Below are 21,244 nucleotides of genomic sequence, written 5' to 3' on the forward strand. Positions count from 1 at the left end.
AAAATTCCCATTAGGACAGATTTGAACTAGTCCTGTACCCAGTTCACACTTCAGCCAAGCACTGCTCGAACATTAAATGGAGTAACGCTGAGGATCAAAGGCAGCTACAAACAAAAGACACTAAAATTTATGCCCAAAAGTCTTAACTGGTGTCTCATAACACGGGTCATGGACCAGGAGCTTCACTGTAATGACCAATCCTTTGATGATGACAAACAGCCATCAAGTGGTAATTACTGCCCAGACAGCTCCCACTGCCCTGAACTGACTGAGGAGCAATGGCCATGGAGGGATGATTTATCTTTAAAAATATATGTCTGAAAAATGTGTCTGCAAGAAAAAATAAATCACATTTTTGGCTTGCAGCAGCATTGACAGATCATGAAACAAACAACCAAAATAACTATAAAGTGCATTCCACCCTATGATTACAAAGCAAGGCTTGCACTGCACTGCCTACTCCTATGCAAGGTAGCAGATAACTCTCTCTCAGGGTACCTTTTTTATGTACAGTGACATCAAAAGATGTTATGACAGAAAATGTTTGATTGGAGCAAACAACAAGGCTTTAATTAAAGGAAAAAAACAAAATTTTGGAGGAGTAAAGCATGAAACTGGAATGCTTATATTTTGTTTGAACAACTGTATTCTGAGGCACCATTTAAAATATTTAAAAACCTGAAGTATAACTTCCCTTTTTTTTTTTCTTTTAACTAAGTTTTGCTTAATTTGGAAAATCCAGTTCTCAGCATGACAGATTTTCAGCTGGGAGAGCTCTAAACTAAACGGAGCATCAGGAATATTTACAACAGGTAACTTCAGGCCTTCTCTTCATGCCCAAACTGAGAATTACAGCTCAAGTTCTGGCAAAGGAGTTACACAACCTCATAAACCAGAAACACCTTTGTTACAACACAGAGCAAAATAAAGAACATCGAGCATCAAAAGATTTATGACTGAGCCCAAGCCAGGGTGAGTTACCTGGAGGGATACAAAAAGGAGGATGGAGAGAGACTATTTGCAAGGGCCTGGAGGGACAGGGCAAGGGGGAATGGCTTCACACTGACAGAGAGGAGGTTTTGATAAGATTTTGGGAAGGAATTGTTGGCTGTGAGGGTGGAGAGGCCCTGGCACAGGTTGCCCAGAAAAGCTGTGGCTGCCCCATCCCTGGAAGTGTCCAAGGCCAGGTTGGATGGGGCTTGGAGCAACCCGGGCTAGTGGAAGGTGTCCCTGCCCATGGCAGGGGGTGGGAACAAGATGATCTTTGTGGTCCCTCTCAACCCAAACCCTTCTGTGATTCCGTGATTTTTGTTTCATACCAAATTGCCATGACAATTTCCTCAGATATGAAATTCATCTTTTGAGTGTTGCAGCCCTGTAAATTCACTGAAATTACTCCCCAAATGGTAGATAAACACCCAAATATGACCAAAGCCCTCAACCACTTTTAGAATCAAGTTAGTCAGAAGGAAGCAGAGCTGTGTGTTGGCTGCTGGACACCTGGAAAGGGCTGGATTTGCCAGTGTGGGTTTGATGTGTTCATGTGAAGAAAAGTAAAAACAGGTTCACATCTTTGCTAAGCAATGGACTTGGAGGTTATTCAAGGGAGGTTATTTAAATTACTTTGCCCAGAGAAGCCGTGACTGCCCCATCCCTGGAAGTGTCCAAGGCCAGGTTGGACAGGGCTTGGAGCAACCTGGGCTAGTGGAAGGTGTCCCTGCCCATGGCAGGGGGTGGAACGACATGGTCTTGAGAGTCCCTTCCAACCCAAACCATTACAGGATTCTATGAAAATACAACGAAGTCACAGTGACTCATTCCCAAGCCACAGGTGTGATGACTCACCCAAGACAGGAGGTTTCAGGCCACTGAAGGTATTTTTCCTCCTCAGCTGTGCTTCCAGCCAAGGGATTCTCCAGGTAAAGGCTCTCCCTGCTCCCCTACTCCTCCTCCTCCCTCCACAACCACAAATCACATTGACACAAGAGCCCTGAAGTGCCAAAAGCAAAGAATTAGTGTGGGCACAGAAAGAGCCATTTTTTTCTACTCTAAGAGTTGATAAAGGAAGGAACAATGAACAGGGCATTACAGTAATTGCACTAAAACCCCATTTACTGTTAAAGAATACAAAACAAACACCTTTCCTGAGCTGCACTCGTTTATCTGCACACATTAGAAAAATGAGGATGGCAACATAAGAATTAAAGAGGTGACAAAGAAGAAAAAAAAAGGAAAAAGCAAACAAAGGCAACATCAATTTATAGTGAAGCTTTTATCTGACTGTATCAAAGGTGAGATATCTTAAGATACCATAAAGATGTTAGAGAGTAATATTCCCTGGAATTACTTTGCATTAAGGGCTGTATTAATTGTTCCACACTCCTGAAAGAAACCAAACTACATTTAACACATTCTCAGCTTTATTTTACACTGTCTTTTTAAAAAATCCCCAAATCATAACTGTGCTTTTCAATAAAAGTAGTCTGAAAATGCAGAGGTGAAAGCAGTCTTTTGCAAATTCTCTACCACTACAAATCAAAGATACCTGAAGGTTTTACTCCTATTTTCCCTAAAGTGAAGTGGTTGCTTTCAGTATTAGGGAGACTCCTTAGTCCTCTGCTACTTACCCAGATGAGGTTCTAATTTCTACAACTGAGATCAAAGGAGAAGGAAGAAGAAAAAAGAAGTGTTGGAGTCAGGAGGTACACCTGAGAACTGTTCAAGATGACTATTTCATTAATCAAGGGTAGATCTGAAGTCACCTTGTGTTTTGTCATTCCTGGTCTCACCAAGCCTGATGCACAACTCTTTTTCAATATTCCAGTTATGCTGTTATCCAAACATTACCAAAAAATGAATTTCCTAAAGAGAGGAGAAGCCTGAAGAAATTCTTAGGCCTGAAACAGTTACCACCAAGCCTACAAAGAAAACACAGCTTGTGGTTCCTCCTCCCCAGTTACACTCTACATCTTATTGATTAAATCTATGATGTGACTTTTACTGCAGGTCTAGACCAAATCCAACAAGTTCAAGTAGACAGTAAGGATTTATTCTCATTTTCCTTACAGAGGCAAGACTATTCCTTTGACCCCTTCTCCACCTGAGCAGTGAATTCCTGAAACACACCTGGCTTCATCTGGAACTGTATTCCCATATGAGCCTGAGAGCATTGTTTCTCCTCCATGAACTACACAGGGCATCTGCAAAGGTGAGAGAATCCTGACCCTGCACTCTGGAATCCCTCAAACTGAAATCCCTGCAGTGACAGCCTGTCCTCCCTCTTCCAAAGTGAGGACACAATGAGAGTGAAGGACCACCAAGCCCCTCGAAACATAAGCAGACATGTCAGGTTTTCTAACAGATGGTAGCACAGGGGAGCAATATGTTTTGCATCACATTTGGTGTCTTATCACTACCCAACATGAATTAATAAGCTGAGGAAACTTCATCAATCCAGAGCAATCCCCAAACTTGAGTCCCCAAACAGAAACACAACCACCTTATTGATGAATCCTGTAGGCAGAGCTCAAGTAGGACAGAACAAGATGCACACTTGTCCTTTCTGCACTAATTAAAAGTGGAGAAAAGGAGGCTCAGGGGGGATCTTCTTGCTTTCTCCAACCCCCTGACAGGAGGGGGGAGCCAGGGGGGGTCTTGGGCTCTACTCCCAGGGAACAAGGGACAGGATGAGAGGAAACTGCCTCAAGCTGCACCAGGAGAGGATCATATTGGACATCAGGAGGAATTTCTTCACAGAAAAGGGTGTTCAGACATTGGAAGGGGCTGCCCCGGTAGGTGGTGGAGTTCCCATCCCTGGAGGTGTCCAAGGAACAACAGGACGTGGCACTCAGTGCTCTGGGCTGGGGGACAAGGTGGGGATTGGGCACAGGGTGGACTTGGTGATATTAGAGGGATTTTCCAATTTAAGTGATACTGTGATTCTGTGAAATAAAGAGTCCTGGACCAAGCCAAGATTACCAAGAAGCAAGTTCAGGTTCTTGCTTTTCTTCCTTCCCCCTTTTAAACCAGACACTTTATTTTTAGGGAGCTAATGAAGTAAGATGCCAACTCACTGTTTAACAGCTTTCTCCCTCCTCCTTCTTGCTAATCAGTATTCCGAGTACTTCAGCACAAAGTACTGGGGGTGTAAAACTGAAACTAATGCTAAAATAAATATATATATATAATTATTGACTTTAACAGCATTATTAATGTGCCATAATGCACAGCTAACAAGAAGTACAATCAAGAACATCCAAATTGATTTTTAATATTAAGAAGTCCATTAACTGAAACACCCTGTATGCAAGAAGGAATCACATCACCCTGAGCTCTTAACACTGGCTCTGCAGAAAAAGCAAGATGCTGATGCAGACTAACAGAAAACACTATCTAGTGGCAGATGTCTTGGCATCTGTCTTCTGGTAACTCAGAATCACGAAGTGAATGAGTTTTGATGTTCCCTTGGCTTTCCTACGTGTCACCAGGGGACACTAGGAAGCTGTAGCTTGGCTCTTGCTGTGGTGGGGCTGCAGGGAACATCCTCAAAGAAGGCAAGGAGAGCATTTGAGCCTTAACTGTTCAAAATGGACTTGGTATTAACGAACTGAAATTTCAAAACAATTCTACCGAAGCCTTTGCAAAATCTGCCAGACCATAAATATTGCTGTGGAGGAAATACATCCAGCTGTGTGCTGGCCATGGGAAGGAAAAGAGTTAAACACTGGAGGGGAGGAGGAGGCAGTCCAGCACAATCAGCATGGCAGAGGATCAAATGTGTATGAACTGGCCATGAGTAAACATCAGGATTGCTGGACTGAGGTTCCCCAAGAGATAAGTGACCAAAACCGGCAGGGCTGCAGCTCCACACCCATTCCTGGCTCCTGAGCCTCCAGCTGCATGTCCCTGCCCCTTCCCTTGCACCAGCACTGACACCTTGTCCCTCGGGCAGCAGCTGCAGGAGTCCAGCTTGTTCCAAACCTCAGGGTGATGGTGACAGCACCGATTAACAGACAGCGAGTGTAGCCTTAGGGAAAGGTCCTAAATTGAGCCACAGAATCCCAGAAGTGTTGGGGTTGGAAGGGACCTCTGGAGATCATCCAGTTCAACCCCCCTGCCAAGGCAGGGTCACCTGCTGCAGGTGACACAGGAACGCTTCCAGGTGGGTTTGGAATGTCTCCAGAGAGGGAAACTCCTCATCTGCCCTCCCTGGGCAGCTGTTCCAGTGCTCTGCCACCCTCCATGGAAAGAAGTGCTGCCTCATGTTGAGGTGGAGCTTCCTGTGGTTTAGTTCATGTTCTGCTAACAGGTGCAACATCCCCAAATGCCACAAGCTCAGTCTTACAGTCCCTTTCACAAGCCGGATTTGAGTCACACGAACAATGCAGGCAAACCCCAAAGTCCTTCCCAACCCAGAGCACCAGGATAAACCAGCACAAATTATGTCAAAGCCCCCACAGGTACAATTTGGAGCTCAAGGAGGGCACAAAGCACCACCTGAGGCATCAGTCCCCTGCTTCTTCAAGCATCTCCCTTGCCCCTGCAGCAGGCTTCTATTGCACTGAACATAATTTTGTGAAGACGGTGTCTTTCACTAAGCATTTCTACAGCAGAGAGCTTAAAGTCACAGCTATATTTTAACAGTCATTTCCATGACTATAAAAATCAATTTCAACATGATAAAACTGCTATTGCACTGCTGCAGAAACAGGGGAAAAATGACACTATTCCCTGGAATACAGAGCTGATGATGCAGAGCAAAGAGCCTAAAGCAAGGAGGAAACGAGGTGATGGGAAGATGTTTTCATTTCCTACTCTTCTTCCTCCTCGCTATTTCTACAAGAGAAAACAAAATCAAAATTCCTCTGCTGCTTTCTCAGAAAAGCTCACGGAGTGGGGAAGAGAGATAAAAGAGCTTTAGGCTTTTTCCACATCAAACCTTGCTCAGTTTTTCTTTGCCATCACGTTATTTGTCTCTCAGGCCTTCAGGCTGTCTCCAAGAGCAAGAATGACAGAGCAGGAGCACAGATCCCGAGTCAAATAATCCCCGAGGAACTCCTTCTACCTCCTCCAAAAGAACACTAGAGAGAGGAATGACCTGCTAAGAGCCACAATTTGATCCACCAATATTTCCCTTTCCCAAAAGAGCCAGGCTGTTGCAGAAATTGGAAAGAAGGGACACTTTTCCTGAAGTTGTACCTTAGACCGGAATTAACGGGGAAACGTAACCATGGCAGCGAGTCAAGCAGCACTGAATGCACTGGAAGATAAGAGCAGCATTTTGAAAAAAAAAAAAAAAAAACAGGGAAAAATTGTTTTTCTCCAAGCCAGAGAGCAATCACATGCCTTGTGCTGCTTTCAGAGCACTTGGCTCGGCCACTGGCCCTAACAAAGGGTCACTGTCCGGCTCACTCCAGGCTGCAGAGTCCCCTTCTCATCACCAGCCCTTCCACCAGTGCTGCTGGAGCTGTTAGAGAGAGCTCATATCCCTACAAATCCATGTTTCCCACCTAAAGGGAATCCTCTGAACCCACAGTAATTTTTACATTCATTCAGCAAGAAATAAGGAGAAGGAATTGTATTATACAACATCACCATTCTCTAAGAAACAGCATCGTGTTTTACTCTCTCTATAAATACATAAACTTCTGGGAAGTGAGAAAAACCTGAATAAATGAACACCCTTCCAGACACCTGAACTCCACAATTTTTGCCCAATAAAAACCTACATTTATAGTTGCAAACCTTAACTTTATCACGAGTTAATTTAATCATTCTAAAGCCTTTTCTAATCAAATCACAGAACATTCTGATTTGGAAGAGAGCCACAAGGATCTTTAAGTCCAACTCTTTTTTTTTTTAATTATTTAAATTAACTAATAATCTTAATATATATATATTATAATAAATTAATTTTTAAATTAAAGTTGATGTAATCCAGCAATCAATCACAAATGTATATAGGAATTCCCAGGTGAGAACTTTCCACCAGCAGCTTCTGAGTCCTGTCTGACTGATCAGTTTGGTTGCCCATTGGTAAGACACCCCTCAACCCACTGAAATATCAGAAACAACCTTTACAACTATGTAACTTACTCCCCTGAGCCTCAAAATCACCCTTGGTAATTCAGAATAGCTCGGGGCTGTAATACCTTCCTTCCTAAGCATAACCACCCAAAGAAATTGTATTTTAGAAACACCACCAATGTGGTGTTTATTAATGCCAGGAGGGTGTTTAAGGTGCCACTAACCTGCAGTAACTTGCTAACTTGCTATTATAAGAAAAAAAAAAACAATATTTTGATTATTCTTTCTTTCTCTTTGTCATGTTATTTTCCCAGCATCAATCCAAGTATTCCCTGAAAAGAGGTGCAGCATTAGCACCCAGCACATGCCCAGGGCAGCACCAGCCAAGGGAGGGGGGCAGAGCCAACTCCTGGCTGGAGGAGCAGCCCAGTGCTGTTCCCAGCACTGCTCCATAGGAAACAACAGCTTAAGGAGACATATTTCCCTGTCATGATTTCCAAACTCTGCTCAAATGCATTTGGCAAGCTCCAACCGGCAGCACAAGTTTGTGCTATGCTGGGCAGCATATCCTGTCTCCACAACCACTTTCACCTTAAAACGTGCTTTCCCCACTGTAAAAATACTGCATTAATGTAAAAAACAGTGGTTATTTCTCAACTACTCAACTCATCCACCACTTTGAGGACCTCTCCCTCAAAACGAACCTATTCAAAAAATCAAACTAATGACTGCCAGCACAGTATACACTCAAGAAACGTCCAGCAAACCAGCTCTTTTTATTTTAAATATATCCCTAACACACATTTGCACTGGCTAAGCTTGGTGCAAGCATCCTATGAGACACCAGGGCCACTCAGCAGCGGGATTCACATCCACAAGGGAGGTGGAAAAAGGCGGGAGAGTATTTGTGCCATTTTCCTGCAGGAATCCAACTTACTCCCCTTGCTGAAGAGCCTTCAGCGTTCCAGAGAAAAACAGCTTAAACTTCACAGTGCCCCAAAAGCCAGAGTGTGTTGCTGCATGCAAAGGCAACAACAGAACCCCTGTGATGTGCAGATGCAACAAGAAGGGAAACACAGTGGTAGAGCACAAGGCTTCACTAACCATCACCAATATCTTCCTTTTCACTACATTTACCCAGTCATTTCTCATTGCTATCACCACCCACCTCCTCAACACCTGAGCTGCAATTATTCTATTACCCCTCCCCAGAACTATTTTATATTTTCCACATTCCTTATGTAAATGTTATGAAAGCATCAAGACAGTATTTTACAAATATCATACACAAACTTCTAGTGTTAAAAGTTTATATTTTGATTTAAGAACAACTCCCAGATCAGGACACTGGGTTAAGATGGTATCACACCTGGACTGTAAAAGCTTACACAGCTATCCCAATATTTTAAATATTCAAGCCCTAAAAGTATTAAAACTACTGGTTTACAGCCAAGAACACATCCACCTTTGTGCTCTCTTAACTGTGGAAACCAGCAGCTGTTGCAGGAAACCCAAAGTGTACTTTGTGTTGAAGGCATAAATCAGAACCAGTTAAATCAGTCAGTTATCACAGCTCAGTAAATAAACGGAGGCCTCTTTTGCAGCATAAGTGATTGATTAAAAAATGTGTTAATAAATCATTTCACAAACACATTCAATTACAAAATCAAACCTGAGCTGAACCCACACAACACTTCCAAAGATGTAAGAGGCACCAAAACCAGGGAATTCTCACGAGTCTTTAGTACAATGTGCTTATCTGGCTATATCCAGTCCACTGCTTGATTCGTAAGGAATAAGAATTCCCACCCCAGCTACTTCAGGCAATCCTCAAATACTCAACTGCTTCTCAAAGAAGGTTTGGATTTCTTTCCCCAAAAAACCTTTACTAATCATAAAATTGTTAAGGTTGGAAAAGGCCTGTAAGATCAAGTCCAACCATTAACCCACCATGTTCCCCACAAAACCATGTCCTCAAGTGCCATATCCATGTTCTCTGAACACTTCCAGGGATGGTGAGTCCACCAGCTAATATAGGACACACTTCACACTGGCTGTGGCACTAAAGAAAGTTTTGCCATAAACACATTAAAGCTTGCTACCTACAGCAACATCCCAACAGCAGGAGAGAGACCAGATATGACAAAACAGAGTCCAAAGTCCAATACCCATCATCAACATTTTAGAGACACACCAAGACCTCACAAAACAAATTCCCTCATCCATCAGCACCTCATGGAGCTCTTTAGGGCACTAATGCTCAGCATTAAAGCAATCCCATCCAATGTAACTGCAGACGCCCTTATTATCCAAATAAACATCTAATGTGCTTTTTTAATCCTTTTACAGTCTTAGTTCCAGTCAAACACTCAAGAACAAAACCAACAAACAAACATAAACAAAGTGTAATGCAATAAATACCAAGAGAATATTTGGCTCTCCATCAAAAGTCTGGGGTTGGTGTTTTGTTCTGTTTGACTCACACACTGTGGAAACTACTAAGGAATACCTCTGCACCATAAAAAGTGGCTGGAGATGAGAACAGATATTTAACCTGTGAGCAAGAACAACTGTTTTCTCACCAGAAAAGCTCAATAACCGAAATCCCTGGGAAAGGGATCTTTATCCACTGCTTCAATCCCCTCCAGTGCTTTGTCATGTGTCACTAAATCCATTTTCCAAAGGAGCCAATTCCAGTTGCTGTGTTTGTGAGGCAGTCCCAGTCTTACAGGGTTTAGGAGCTGCTTTTCTGCCCTTTGCCTGGGACATACATGACAAAAAGTTGGCTTCTTTACGCCCAACCATCAGTGAGCAGCATCAAAAAAAGTGCATAACAGCCCAATGGAGGTCACACAGAGGTGGAACAAAGGCTGTCAACAGCTACAGGGGCATTGCTGACAGGCTGCCAAGGAAGGACAGAGGTAGAAACTGCCACACCAAAGACATGCCTTCTACAGACTAACTCTGATTTGAAATGGAAGCCCAAAATACCTCCAAAAGTAAAAGAGGGGGGGAAAAAAGCCACAAACCACCTTCTTTTTAAACCAACTTACTAAAAACACTATCAGTAAAACCACTGGTTTAGTCATACCATTTAGCTTTCACACTGGAAACTTCACAGATCAACCCATGGCCAAAAAAAAAATCCAAAAATCAAATGCACAACACAAGACACACCAACCTCAGCCAGGAGGAAACAAAACAGTGTCTCAAGTCTACTCCACCTAAGATTCTTGGTTAAAGAAGCCTCAGGAAGGTGATGGATTGATGGAGACACACCAACACCCACTAGCTAAGGTAAGGAAAACAAAGGCAAGACTGAGGCAGCACAACACAGGGAGGTGGATGAAGGTTGTAAGTCTCCAAAGATGAGCACAATTTCCCCCCAGTGTGAAAAAGGGGGAGCCAGGTGAGTGGGATGGAAGAAATTCCAGTAGAGATGACAAGATGACGGGAGATGGCTGCAGAAAACTGGGTGGCATTTGTGTGCAAGGATAAAAGAGGAGATTTAATGAAAAAAGAGGCCAGACACCAGGTAACACCACCACTATCTCATTTTAGAGCACACTAAAGGCTTGAGTGTAAGCATTATTTTCTATATTAGAGCTACAAATGAGTCAGATTGATGCCAAACAGCAAAAATGCTCCCAGACCACCCCAAAGCAGTAGGAAAAAGTCAAAGACAAGTCAAACAAAAGCTGACAAGCACACCCTCTTTTAGCTCTTTCTGCTACTTAAAAAATAATAATTAAAGTAAAAAAATCCCACTTCTTGTCATTTTGATGTCAGTTTTCATTCATAACGCTCCTATTTTGAGAGATTAACCTTATATTTAGTCAAGAGAAGGTTTAAAGGTTCCCACAGACCCTTATCTATAATTTTCCTCACCCAAGCAACACACTTAACCTATCTACACGCAGTCACTACTGCAGTGCAACCCCTCCTTCAGAGTACAGTATTTATAGAGCATTCCAAGCCACTGCCTTGATAATCCAGAGCCATGTCAGGGTCATGATTTGCTCACTGGAGTCATATGCACAGCAGATTTTTTTTGAAAGCAAGCGTCCCTTTAAATTGTTCACCATCTGCCTCAAGACTCAGAAACTCAAATTATCATCAGTGACTTCCATCTGGCTCAGCTTTGAGATATTTCCTATTCCAGGGTCTACTACAGGAATACTTTTGGCATTACCAGTTGCTTTCACTTTATTTCTGATGCACAGCCTTTGCTACAGATACTACACACACTGAGCTGAGGCAATGAAAGGACCCAACTGCATCCATTGAAACATTCCCTACTGCCAAGATTTTTTTTTCCTGCAGATCAGCTGGCACCATTAGGAGGGTGTTAAAGGCTAAAGCACCAGCTGGGAGGCAGGTAAGCTGCTGGAGACACAGGTAAGAGTGGAGCTTTCCACGATCCTGTATCTCTGCCCACTTCCTGATTCGGGAATCACAGGCACCACCAGCACCAAGGCTTGACAAGTTATTCCTTAATTCTTTTTTCTCCTTTTATTCCAGGTATGGAAATTGGGAAAGTCCTCCTAACATAGCCCAGCTGAAGGCCCTTGAGAGTGAGGTTTGGGTATGGTCTGGCCTCCTCAGCTCCTTGTGGGTTCCCTCAACAGATGTTATTTTATTACATTCAACTGCGAAGGGAGTGACGTGGGTACTTCCGTGCTTTGTTTGGATAAGGAGGACAGGGCAGGCAGAGCAAACACAAACACCTAAGGCTGCACTTCCAGGAGGTATCTGGATGCTTGAAGAGGCTCTGGGAGCACTTCAGTCTCTGTGCTCACCCCAGTGCCCACCTGCACTGCCAAAGGGACATTTTCCAGGCTGCCCAGGAGCTGTGCCTCCAGGAAGCTCTGCCAGGAACTCCTCAGGTCAAGCCAAAAGGTTTCCCCATGGGGAAGGCACTTCTCCATCATGCCACCACCAATGCCCTCCACACATGGGACTCCTCAGGAACAACACAAAGCTCTCCCAAAATCCAAAATCCCTGCACCAGGCTCAGCCTGGGAGCTGCTCCAGCAGCTTTTCAATCTCAATATTGAATAATTTGTGTAGTACAAACATCAGAGTGACACAGCTACTGCAAGAGCAGAGATGTACAGAACGCAGTGCCTTAAACCCCCAAGTGCCTACAAGCACATACATTGATTATGTACAATTTTACTGCCATTCACATTCATAAATTACACAGCAAACTCTGTCCCACTTAGTTGTTGGTATTTTCTACTGGGCAACAGTAAGACATTTTGCTACTCCAACACCCTTAGGCAAAATCAGCCACCACAAACCTCTGAAAACATTTTATAAAAAGGTTTGTGCAGAAATAACATCAGCAATACTGGAAACAAAGCGGCAGTGCTAAGAAATATTATACAAAAAACCCCAAAATTCATGTATCACAGGCAATAGTTACCTCAGTTATTCATCCATCTGCTTGTTTTGTTACGTATGTGGATCCCTGATTGCACAGAATAGTTCTCAGTGTAATTATTTCAGTTTAGTTACAAAGCTACATGGAGCACAAAAGTATTTCCAGAGATATTTCCTATTTTTGCTGACAAAATTAAAATTCAGCCACTGCTGCTTTGTGTTACAAATCTTTACATCAGAAATCAAATTTAATGCACAAGTTACATAAACATGGCCAAACAATACTATAAATATATAAATGTTTCCTCAACTACAGTCTGAAAACAGAGATAAAGTTTCAGAATTACAAGAATTATCTCTTACTGAACACTTTTTAGTTTAGATAGGGCAAGATTTCAATACTCCTCCCCAAGCTAAAGGAGGAAAGTATTCCAATAACTCATTAAGGAATTGATTAAAACCTTACTCAGAAAATTACTATTGTCAGAACAGCCTCAGGGGCTACCACAGGCTAGAAAACAGAATTAAAAATGTTTTTAAGTTTTAAAAAAATATAAAAAAGCTAATTTTTCAGTTGTCCATCTCCCTGTCAAAGAAGAACCATAATAATGAAGAGCAGCACCACTGAATGCTTTGTGGAAGTTTTGGACTTGCAGCAAGTCAAAGAGGAGAGACAAGAGTGACACCTTTGATAGAGTAAATACCTTAAGACTGGATTAGCAGCAGTTCCTTGCTGGAGCTTCCATTCATTAATATAAGTCAGCTTTCAGCTATTTATCTAGAGTTGGACACATCTACAGGTATTTAACAAGATGCATTGGATTTCGGTCCAGCAGGGCTGCACTGAAGGATTAGACAAAGCACATCCTGCGTGTGCCCTACAGCCAACACTGGGCAAACCCCAGAAACACAAATATTTAAAGGAAAAATTATCCCAACACTCACACCCGCAGTTGCAGCTGACAGAAAGGATTCCTGGAGATGTTGCTTTGACTCTAAGTTACCTCCAAGTTTATTTTCCCCTTCCCTGCAAACTTTGCCTTTGCAGAAAGGAAAATGCACTTAGAACACAAAGAAATCTGTGCCAAGTGTGGCAAAGAGCCCAAAATTAGCATTGTTTCAGTGCACCCAAGTCAAGCATTTATAATATTAGAGATAAAGGGGATAACTACAAACCCACCAAGCTGCTACTTGAAATCACAGAATGGTTTGGCTTCAAAGGGACCTTAAAGACCATCCAGTCCCACCCCCTGCCATGGGCAGGGACACCTTCTACTAGACCCCATCCAACCTGGGGCCTTGAACGCTATCAGGGAGGGAAATACCAAACCAAAAACCTTAAATCAGCCCCTGGACCTACTGTCACTGCCATACTTGTGTATCATGTATAGTGTGAAACCTCATCTTGTGAAAACTCTCCCTCCCCTTCTATTTTCTAGGAACAAGAGTAAAACTAATGGCTGAAAAAAAAAAAAATCCCTAAACTGACTGAAAACTTTCTCTGCAGAGAGAGTTAAATAAAAGCTCTGTATTACAGAGCTGGCTGCCTACTGGAAGTCAGTACGTGCTCTATGAGAAAAAAAGAGTAATAATTCCTGGTAAATCCCTAATCATTTCTCAGAACAATCCCAGCTTGTAATGTTGTTGCTGACCTGGATGAAAACAAACAGGAGTACACACTTATCCGGTATCTTTATCCCTCTCCAATCTGTTGTTTGCAACAAGTGTTTATTGATAGAGAACAATAGTGGCTGCTGAGTAAACTGGGAGTAATTGAGCACATGCCTGCAGTCAAATTAAGGTCACTCATGTAGGAAGGAGCCTGTTTCAGCTCCCAGTCCCTTCCCTCTGCTTCGTGGGGTGACAGGGATGGGGGAACGTGGAAATGCATCCCCTCAGCAAGTAGGGAACGAAAAGGTGTTGTAAAGATAGAATCCAGGATGGTTTGGGTTGGAAAGAACCTTAAACATCATCCAGTTCCAACCCCTGCCATGGGCAGGGACACCTTCCACCAGTCCAGGTTGCTCCAAGCCCCATCCAACCTGGCCTGGAACACTTCCAGGGATACAGGGGCAGCCACAGCTTCTCTGGGCAACCTGTGCCAGGGCCTCACCACCTTCACAGCCAAGAATTCCTTCCCAATATCCCACCTAAACCTACTGTCAGTTTGAAGCCACTCCACCTTGTCTTGTCACTCCAGCCCTTGTAAAAATTCCCTCTCCATCTTTCCTGTCAGCTCCCATCAGGTCCTGCAAGGCCACAATTCAGTCACCCCACAACTTTTCCAGGCTGAACAATCCAAATTCTCCCAGCCTTTCCTCACAGGAGACAGATACTACAAATAAAGCCCTATTTTGGGTGTCCATGGAGTTTGTGGTCTCTAGGACACTGAAGCTGCATGTGCTCAGTCAAAATGATTGATCAATACTGATCAAACACTGATCAATAAGGCAGCAAATCTTTCATGGGCATTTTCATTTTCACTCTACGGGTTTGGGACGTGTCAGAGCATGGTCCTGCTGCCACTAACAGTGCAAAGGTACCTGTCCTGTCATGCCAGGCAGCTCCAAACCTCTCTCAACACAGCAGCACGGAAATTACACAAATGCATTCTTAAGATGCATCTTTTCCAATTTCCTCAAATTTTTTCTTCCCTACTTTAAGGCATGAATATGCATAACACAAGGTCACTTTAATCAAAAAGAGTCTCCACATGCCACCACCGCTCACCACAGCCATAAACCATAACTCCAGGGTTCCACAAAAGCCTTAAATCTGTCCCATAGCACCACAGTCCTCCCTGGAGCATAAGAAGTGAAGCAGCAGTGCTGGGCTGTAGGACTTCCTGTGCTTCCACCAGCATTACCAAATTCCTATTCCCCCATTCAAAGAGCCATTACAAGAGCAAAACTCAGTTGCAAAATATGTATCATGACCATGGTATCACCACTTAGTTCACCAACTCCTCACAGCCCTCCCCTAAATAATAACAAATATGTACTTCTATGTACCTGGTATGATGATACTTCCATATACACCTTTGGAAAAGCTCTCCCAGTCTCACAGAGGCACTAAAACACCCTCAGTGTGAAGTGTGGCCAAAGTCCACATCTAAAATCCGGCTGGTTATGATCTGTCCTGTCATGACACGCAACAAAAACTCACCAGTAACAAGGAAAAATACAGGAACACCCAATTGGTGTGGCACAGAGTAACACTGGATTCGTTTAGGGGTTCATTTTTTGTTTGCTTCTTGTTTTTTTTCTTTTTAAACTAATGCAGGTGTAGGCACCCACCCTACACAGCGCAGTGGAGTCCCTATCCCTGGAGGTGTCCAAGGCATGCCTGGACATGGCACTCAGTGCTCTGGGCTGGGTGACAAGGTGAGGATTGGGCACAGGGTGGACTCGATGGTCTGGGAAGTCTTTTCCAGCCTTAAGTCCAACCTGTGCCCGATCCCCACCTTGTCACCCAGCCCAGAACACTGAGAACCATGTCCAGGTGCTCCTTGTAAGGAGCATCTCCAGGGATGGGGACTCCACCACCTCTCTGGGCAGCTCTTTCCAGTGCCTGACCACCCTTTCCATGCAGAAATTTTCCAGATGTCCAACCTGACCCTCCCCTGGCCCAGCTTGAGGCTCTTTCCTCTCATCCTGTCCCTTTTTCCCTGGGAACAGAGCCCGACCCCCCCCGGCTCCCCCCTCCTGTCAGGGAGTTGCAGAGAGGGAGAAGGACCCCCTGAGCCTCCTTTTCTCCAGGCTGAGCTCCCCCAGCTCCCTCAGCTGCAGCTCACAGGATTTATATTCCAGACTCTTCCAGCTCCATTCCCTCCCCTGGACATGCTCCAGCCCCTCAACGTCTTTCCTGCAGTGAGGGGACAGAACTGGACACAGGATTCATGAAGCTGTCCAAGGACAGGAGCACTTTGCCTACAAGGCAGAGACCCTTACTTATTACAGCAAGGGCACAACTATCCATGTTCTCATGAGGAGTAGCAGAGACCCCATCCTGAAAATTAACAGGATCTCAACAGGGCTCACAAGCCCCGTAACTGGGAAGTTCTCCTTCTACATCCGACCATCCAAGGGCACTATTTCTTTACTTCACCATTCATTAAAAAAAAAAGAGGAAAAAAACCGGATTAACCTATCATAGTAATGGTCTAATTCTCCCATATAGGCACAAACCTTTGGACACAAAGGCATTTTAAATATTTATAGTTAGACCACAATGGCACCAGTTCTACCTCTCACTGCAGTTCTCAGCCCAAAGGCAAAGGGTCAAAAAACAGCAGAAGTCATGAGGATTTGGAAGCTACTACCACCACTTTATGCTATCTCAGAAGCTCTGTTCAGGCTCACAGAGTTGCCAAAGCAGCTCATTACATCTCATTAAGGAAGAACACCAAAATTACAATTTTCACATGACACTAAAAGCAGGAAACGGGAGACTGAGCAGCCACACTCTGGAGCCACTGGTGCCACCGAGGGGACACAGCAGACATGAGAAGTCCTGGGACTCCAACAGCCTCTGATGTCCCCTCTAAGGAAGCCATACATCCAAAGGGTCCCCTCAACACAACCATAAGCATCCCCCCAGCTCAGGGAGGGAGATGAAAGGCAGGATTGAGAGGAAGGAGAAGGACATGCAGCATCAGGAGCAGGGAAAACCTTCTCCAATTAAGCTGATGGTTTTCCTGTTTCGCAGGGCTCCCCATATGTTAATCTAATAACCATATTATCCCATTATACCCACACCCAGCCCTCGTGCAGCCTCCCCTGAACTCTCTCAGGAAGCGGAGCTGAGTCACGCTCACAAGTGCCTGCTGAGATAATGCCTCTGTACAACACCAAATTCACTTCATTCGAGTGCAGGAAATCCAGCAGCACCACAGACCCCACTGTGCCAGGGCAAAGGGCTGGGCAGGAGGAGCCTTCCTTAACACACCTGTGTCCTACCACGGTCTCAGCACAGATTGTTGCCTTAATTTATTCCAGCTGCATCACAGCAGATGTTCGGGACTGGATATGTTAAAAATCCTCAGTGGTGCACAGAAATATACCAGCCAAGAGGAGGGGGGAAAGTATATATACGTATGACATGAATATGTGTGTATTTCATATACAAACATCACTTTGTATATAAACACACATATATAAACATCTCTTTAAATATAAACATCTCTCTATGTATGCCCACAGTTCTGAGCTCCCAGGATTGCGACACCAGTAACAATCACAACAGAACACACCTTCCTGCTATTTCTGCTTTAGGGAAGAGTGCAGACTGAATGCCAGAACTGCTGGGGTTGGAAGGGACCTCTGGAGATCATCCAGTCCAACCCACTGCCAAGGCAGGGTCACCCAGAGGAAGTGCCACCAGAACACATCCACGTGGGGTTGGAATGTCTCCAGAGAGGGAGACTCCACAGCCTTCCTGGGCAGCTGTTCCAATGCTCTGCCACCCTCAATGGAAGGAAGTTCTTCCTCATGTTGAGGTAGGACTTCTTTTGTTTTAGTTTATGGCCATTGCTCCTCATCCCATCGCTGCACATCACTTAAGAGAGAGTCTGACACCATCCTCTGACACCCCTTGGACATATTTATATGGACTGATGAGATCCACACAGAACACATTATATATCACCAAGATGGCAGTTCAATTAACAATACTCTTTGGGAACATGAAGATGTTTCTGTTTCACTATCAGACAATACTGAGTCAACCTCAGTCTGCAGGATTGGTCAGGGCAAATAGCAAGAAAAACATTCTTATGTTAGAACTTTTGGCTTAACAGTGCCTTCTGCAATTCTGTTTGGGACTGTGTAACTGTGGCATCAATTCTCCACAACCTCCAATTTCACAAGCAGCAAAAAATAAAACATCAGAAGACTCGTGGTGTACACAGGTGCCCTTTTTTAAGAGCACAAACTTATACAACCAAACACATAAAACCAAACTGAATATTCATTCTCCTCAGGAGGAAGCCCAGCGACACCAAAAGGAAGCTATCCCTCCCAAAACAGCCCAGTGAACTGCAACGTTCAATTAATTCTAAATCAAATTTTATCTCCTTGCAATGCAACTTTCAACTCTCACACCCCTGTGATTCAGCAGAGAAATGCCCCACTTTGGGGAGGACAGTCCCTCTCATCTTATTTGCAGGAAAAAGAAAGCAAACTATGAAAGAAAAACAATCCTATTACAAACCCACGACAAACTTCTCTGGACACAAACAAAATATACCAACTAAGCACCAGCTGAGCACATCGTCTTGTGTGTTTTCAAACTGGGAAACGTGATTTTTTTATTCTTAAATTACAGTTAAGTCTAGTTCTCTTACTACACAATCTCCAACGCTGAAGATCCATATTTACCTAAAGCATATTTTAAATTACTCAGTGTATTCCACACTCTCTCATCCTTTCAAAGTCACTCCCAAGACACGGATTCCTGGAAAGCCAGGTCTGGGCAGTGGCCTCCACCACAGCAGCAGACACCAGTTCGTGCATAAGAGGAACTTGCTTTCGAGTGCCACTGGTTTGTAACAACTTCTACTACACGACAATTTATCATCCCAAACACCCATCCCACACCATGAGGAGGTAATCTGGGAACCTAATGAGTGACTGCCACCAGCAGCACTTTTGCTTCCATACAGTTGTCCTGCATCCTCAGCACTGAAATTACTCCTGGGTCTCACACAGTGTAACTGGGGTTTGCTAATAATTTAAAAGCTGTGCCATGTTTTCTTGGGACATACACACAGAATTTAAAATTCATTCCTATAATTCACGTGGGCTCTCCTTAGACCCAGAAACTCCCTTTTTCCTGCTCACTTTGTTTATACAAAGCTTATCTGTAGGTTTACATGAAAAGTTTTTCTTCACAATCAATCCAGTCCAAGAACTGTGGTGGACACTGAATTTCGCCTCTCCAATTTGAACAGTCAGATTTATTATTTCCTTCCCCAAGACAAACGCTCATTCATGCCACTAAAGTTTTCTTCTCCGCAATCCTTAAAAAAAAAAAAAAAATACTCTTTTGCTCGAAATCAAACGTCTTTAAACTCAAGACGGGCCCTCTTGGCACAGCCCTGCCCAAACCCACGGGGCTTTGGTGCTGTTTAATTAGAGCGGAGATGTTTTAACCACCAGCTGGGAACAATCCCCCTCTGTTTGGGAGCGACGGAAGGAGCGCAGAACGAAATGGATCCGCGGAGAGCAGCGCGCAGGGAAACCCCTCATCTGCACGAACATCACACTCCCCGCAGAGCCAGAGCCCTGTCCCTGGGAGCCTCAAAACCTCCAAAAGAGGGACAGGGCACAGGGTGGGCTCCCAGCGGCCACCAAGGATCCAGCCTGGGAAGCGTATCCTGCCCTGCTCCCACCAGCGAGGTGGGAGCGAACTCCCAAGCCTTTTCTACTCCGAGCAGCGCTCGGGAAGAGGCAGCAACAGCGGAGCGAAGGGAAAGGCAACTTTTCCAGCTAGAGCGCTGCTCGCTCCCAGACAACTCCTAAAAGTTCCTGGGAGCGAGTCCCGGCAGGCGGGGGGCGCACGGAGCGCGCCGGGGGGGTCCCGGGAACATCGGGAACACCGGGAACACGGGGGTCACCGCGCTCCATCCCGGCCCCGGAGGGGGGGATCCATCCCTGCCGCTTCCAGGGGAGCGCAGCGGGGGAGCCGGGCAGGATGGGATGGGATGGGACGGGACGGGGATGGGGAGAGGCCCGGGCCGGGGGTCCCCCCGCGGGCACCAGGCGGGCTGGGGGCGGTGTGTCCTCACCTACGCCGTACTTCTCCTCCCTTTTGGTGGGCACCCAGCGGGTCATGGCGCTGGGAGCCGCCGGCGCGCCGGGATGCGAGAGCCCCGCTCCCTACGCCGCCATTTTCCAACCGCGGGACGGGAAAAGTTTCTCGATCATGTGGTGCGGGCGGAGCCGGAGCCCGGCCGGCCGCCCCTTCCCTCCGGGCCGCCCGCCCTCCACATCCCGCCCGCGCCCGGGGATGCGGGAGCGCTCCCGGGGGACGCTCGGGAACCGACGGGAAAACACGCCCGGCTCCCGCACAAAGGACAGCGGGACGGGGAGGTGCCTCCCTGATTGCATTCCAGGTGCACCTGGTGGTGCTCCGACGGAAAGTTTCGGTGCCTGCGCAAAAAGTGTTCCCTTCGCAGCGGCGCGGCGTTAAAACGGGGGTGCTGCGGGTGTTTCGCGGTTGTGGCGGACTCTGCGCTTGGGACCTGGACGGGTTCGAGAAGTGGGTCTGTAAGAACGTCGTGAGGTTTAACAGTGCCAGGTGCTGGTGCTGCACCGGCGTCGGGACAGCCCCCTGTGTCGATGGCAGCTGGGGATGAACTGATGGAGCAGCCCTGGGAGAAGGGCTTGGGGGAGCCGGGGGGTGAGAGGCTGGACACGATCCAGCCCAGAAAACCCCCACGTGTCCTGGGCTGATCCCACAGTCTGGGCAGCAGGGGAGGGGAGGATTCTGCCCCTCTCAGGTGAGACCCCACCTGCAGAGGTGCCTCCAGCTCTGGGGGTCCACAAGAAGGATGGGGAGCTGCTGGAGCGAGTCCAGAAGAAGCCACGGAGATGCTCCAAGAGCTGGAGCAGCTCTGCTCTGGAGCCAGGCTGGGAGAGCTGGGGGGGTTCACCTGCAGAAGAGAAGCTCTAGGGAGACCTGAGAGCCCCTTCCAGTGCCCAAAGGGGCTCCAGGAGAGCTGGAGAGGGACTTGGGAAAAGGGCCTGGAGAGACGGGAGAAAGGGGAATGGCTTTCCACTGCCAGAGGGCAGGGTCAGATGGGATACTGGGAAGGAATTCTTGGCTGTGAGGG

At 45.6% G+C, this 21,244-nt stretch overlaps 1 protein-coding gene across 2 annotated transcripts in view; it reads right to left on the bottom strand.

The window, feature by feature from the left end:
• DOCK1 (dedicator of cytokinesis 1) overlaps window positions 1-20,319 on the bottom strand; it is a 276,152-nt gene extending 255,833 nt beyond the window's left edge. For both annotated transcript variants that reach the window (XM_029962000.1, XM_025895744.2), the window contains exon 1: window positions 20,198-20,319. In XM_029962000.1, coding sequence (XP_029817860.1) covers window positions 20,198-20,243 — 46 coding nt within the window. In that variant the 5' untranslated portion in view covers window positions 20,244-20,319. The remainder of the gene's footprint in view (window positions 1-20,197) is intronic.
• Window positions 20,320-21,244: the final 925 nt, after the last annotated feature.

Source organism: Manacus vitellinus, unplaced genomic scaffold (genome assembly GCF_001715985.3).
Source record: "Manacus vitellinus isolate BGI_N305 unplaced genomic scaffold, ASM171598v3 scaffold_40_pilon, whole genome shotgun sequence".
In the NCBI taxonomy this organism is placed as follows: domain Eukaryota; kingdom Metazoa; phylum Chordata; class Aves; order Passeriformes; family Pipridae; genus Manacus; species Manacus vitellinus.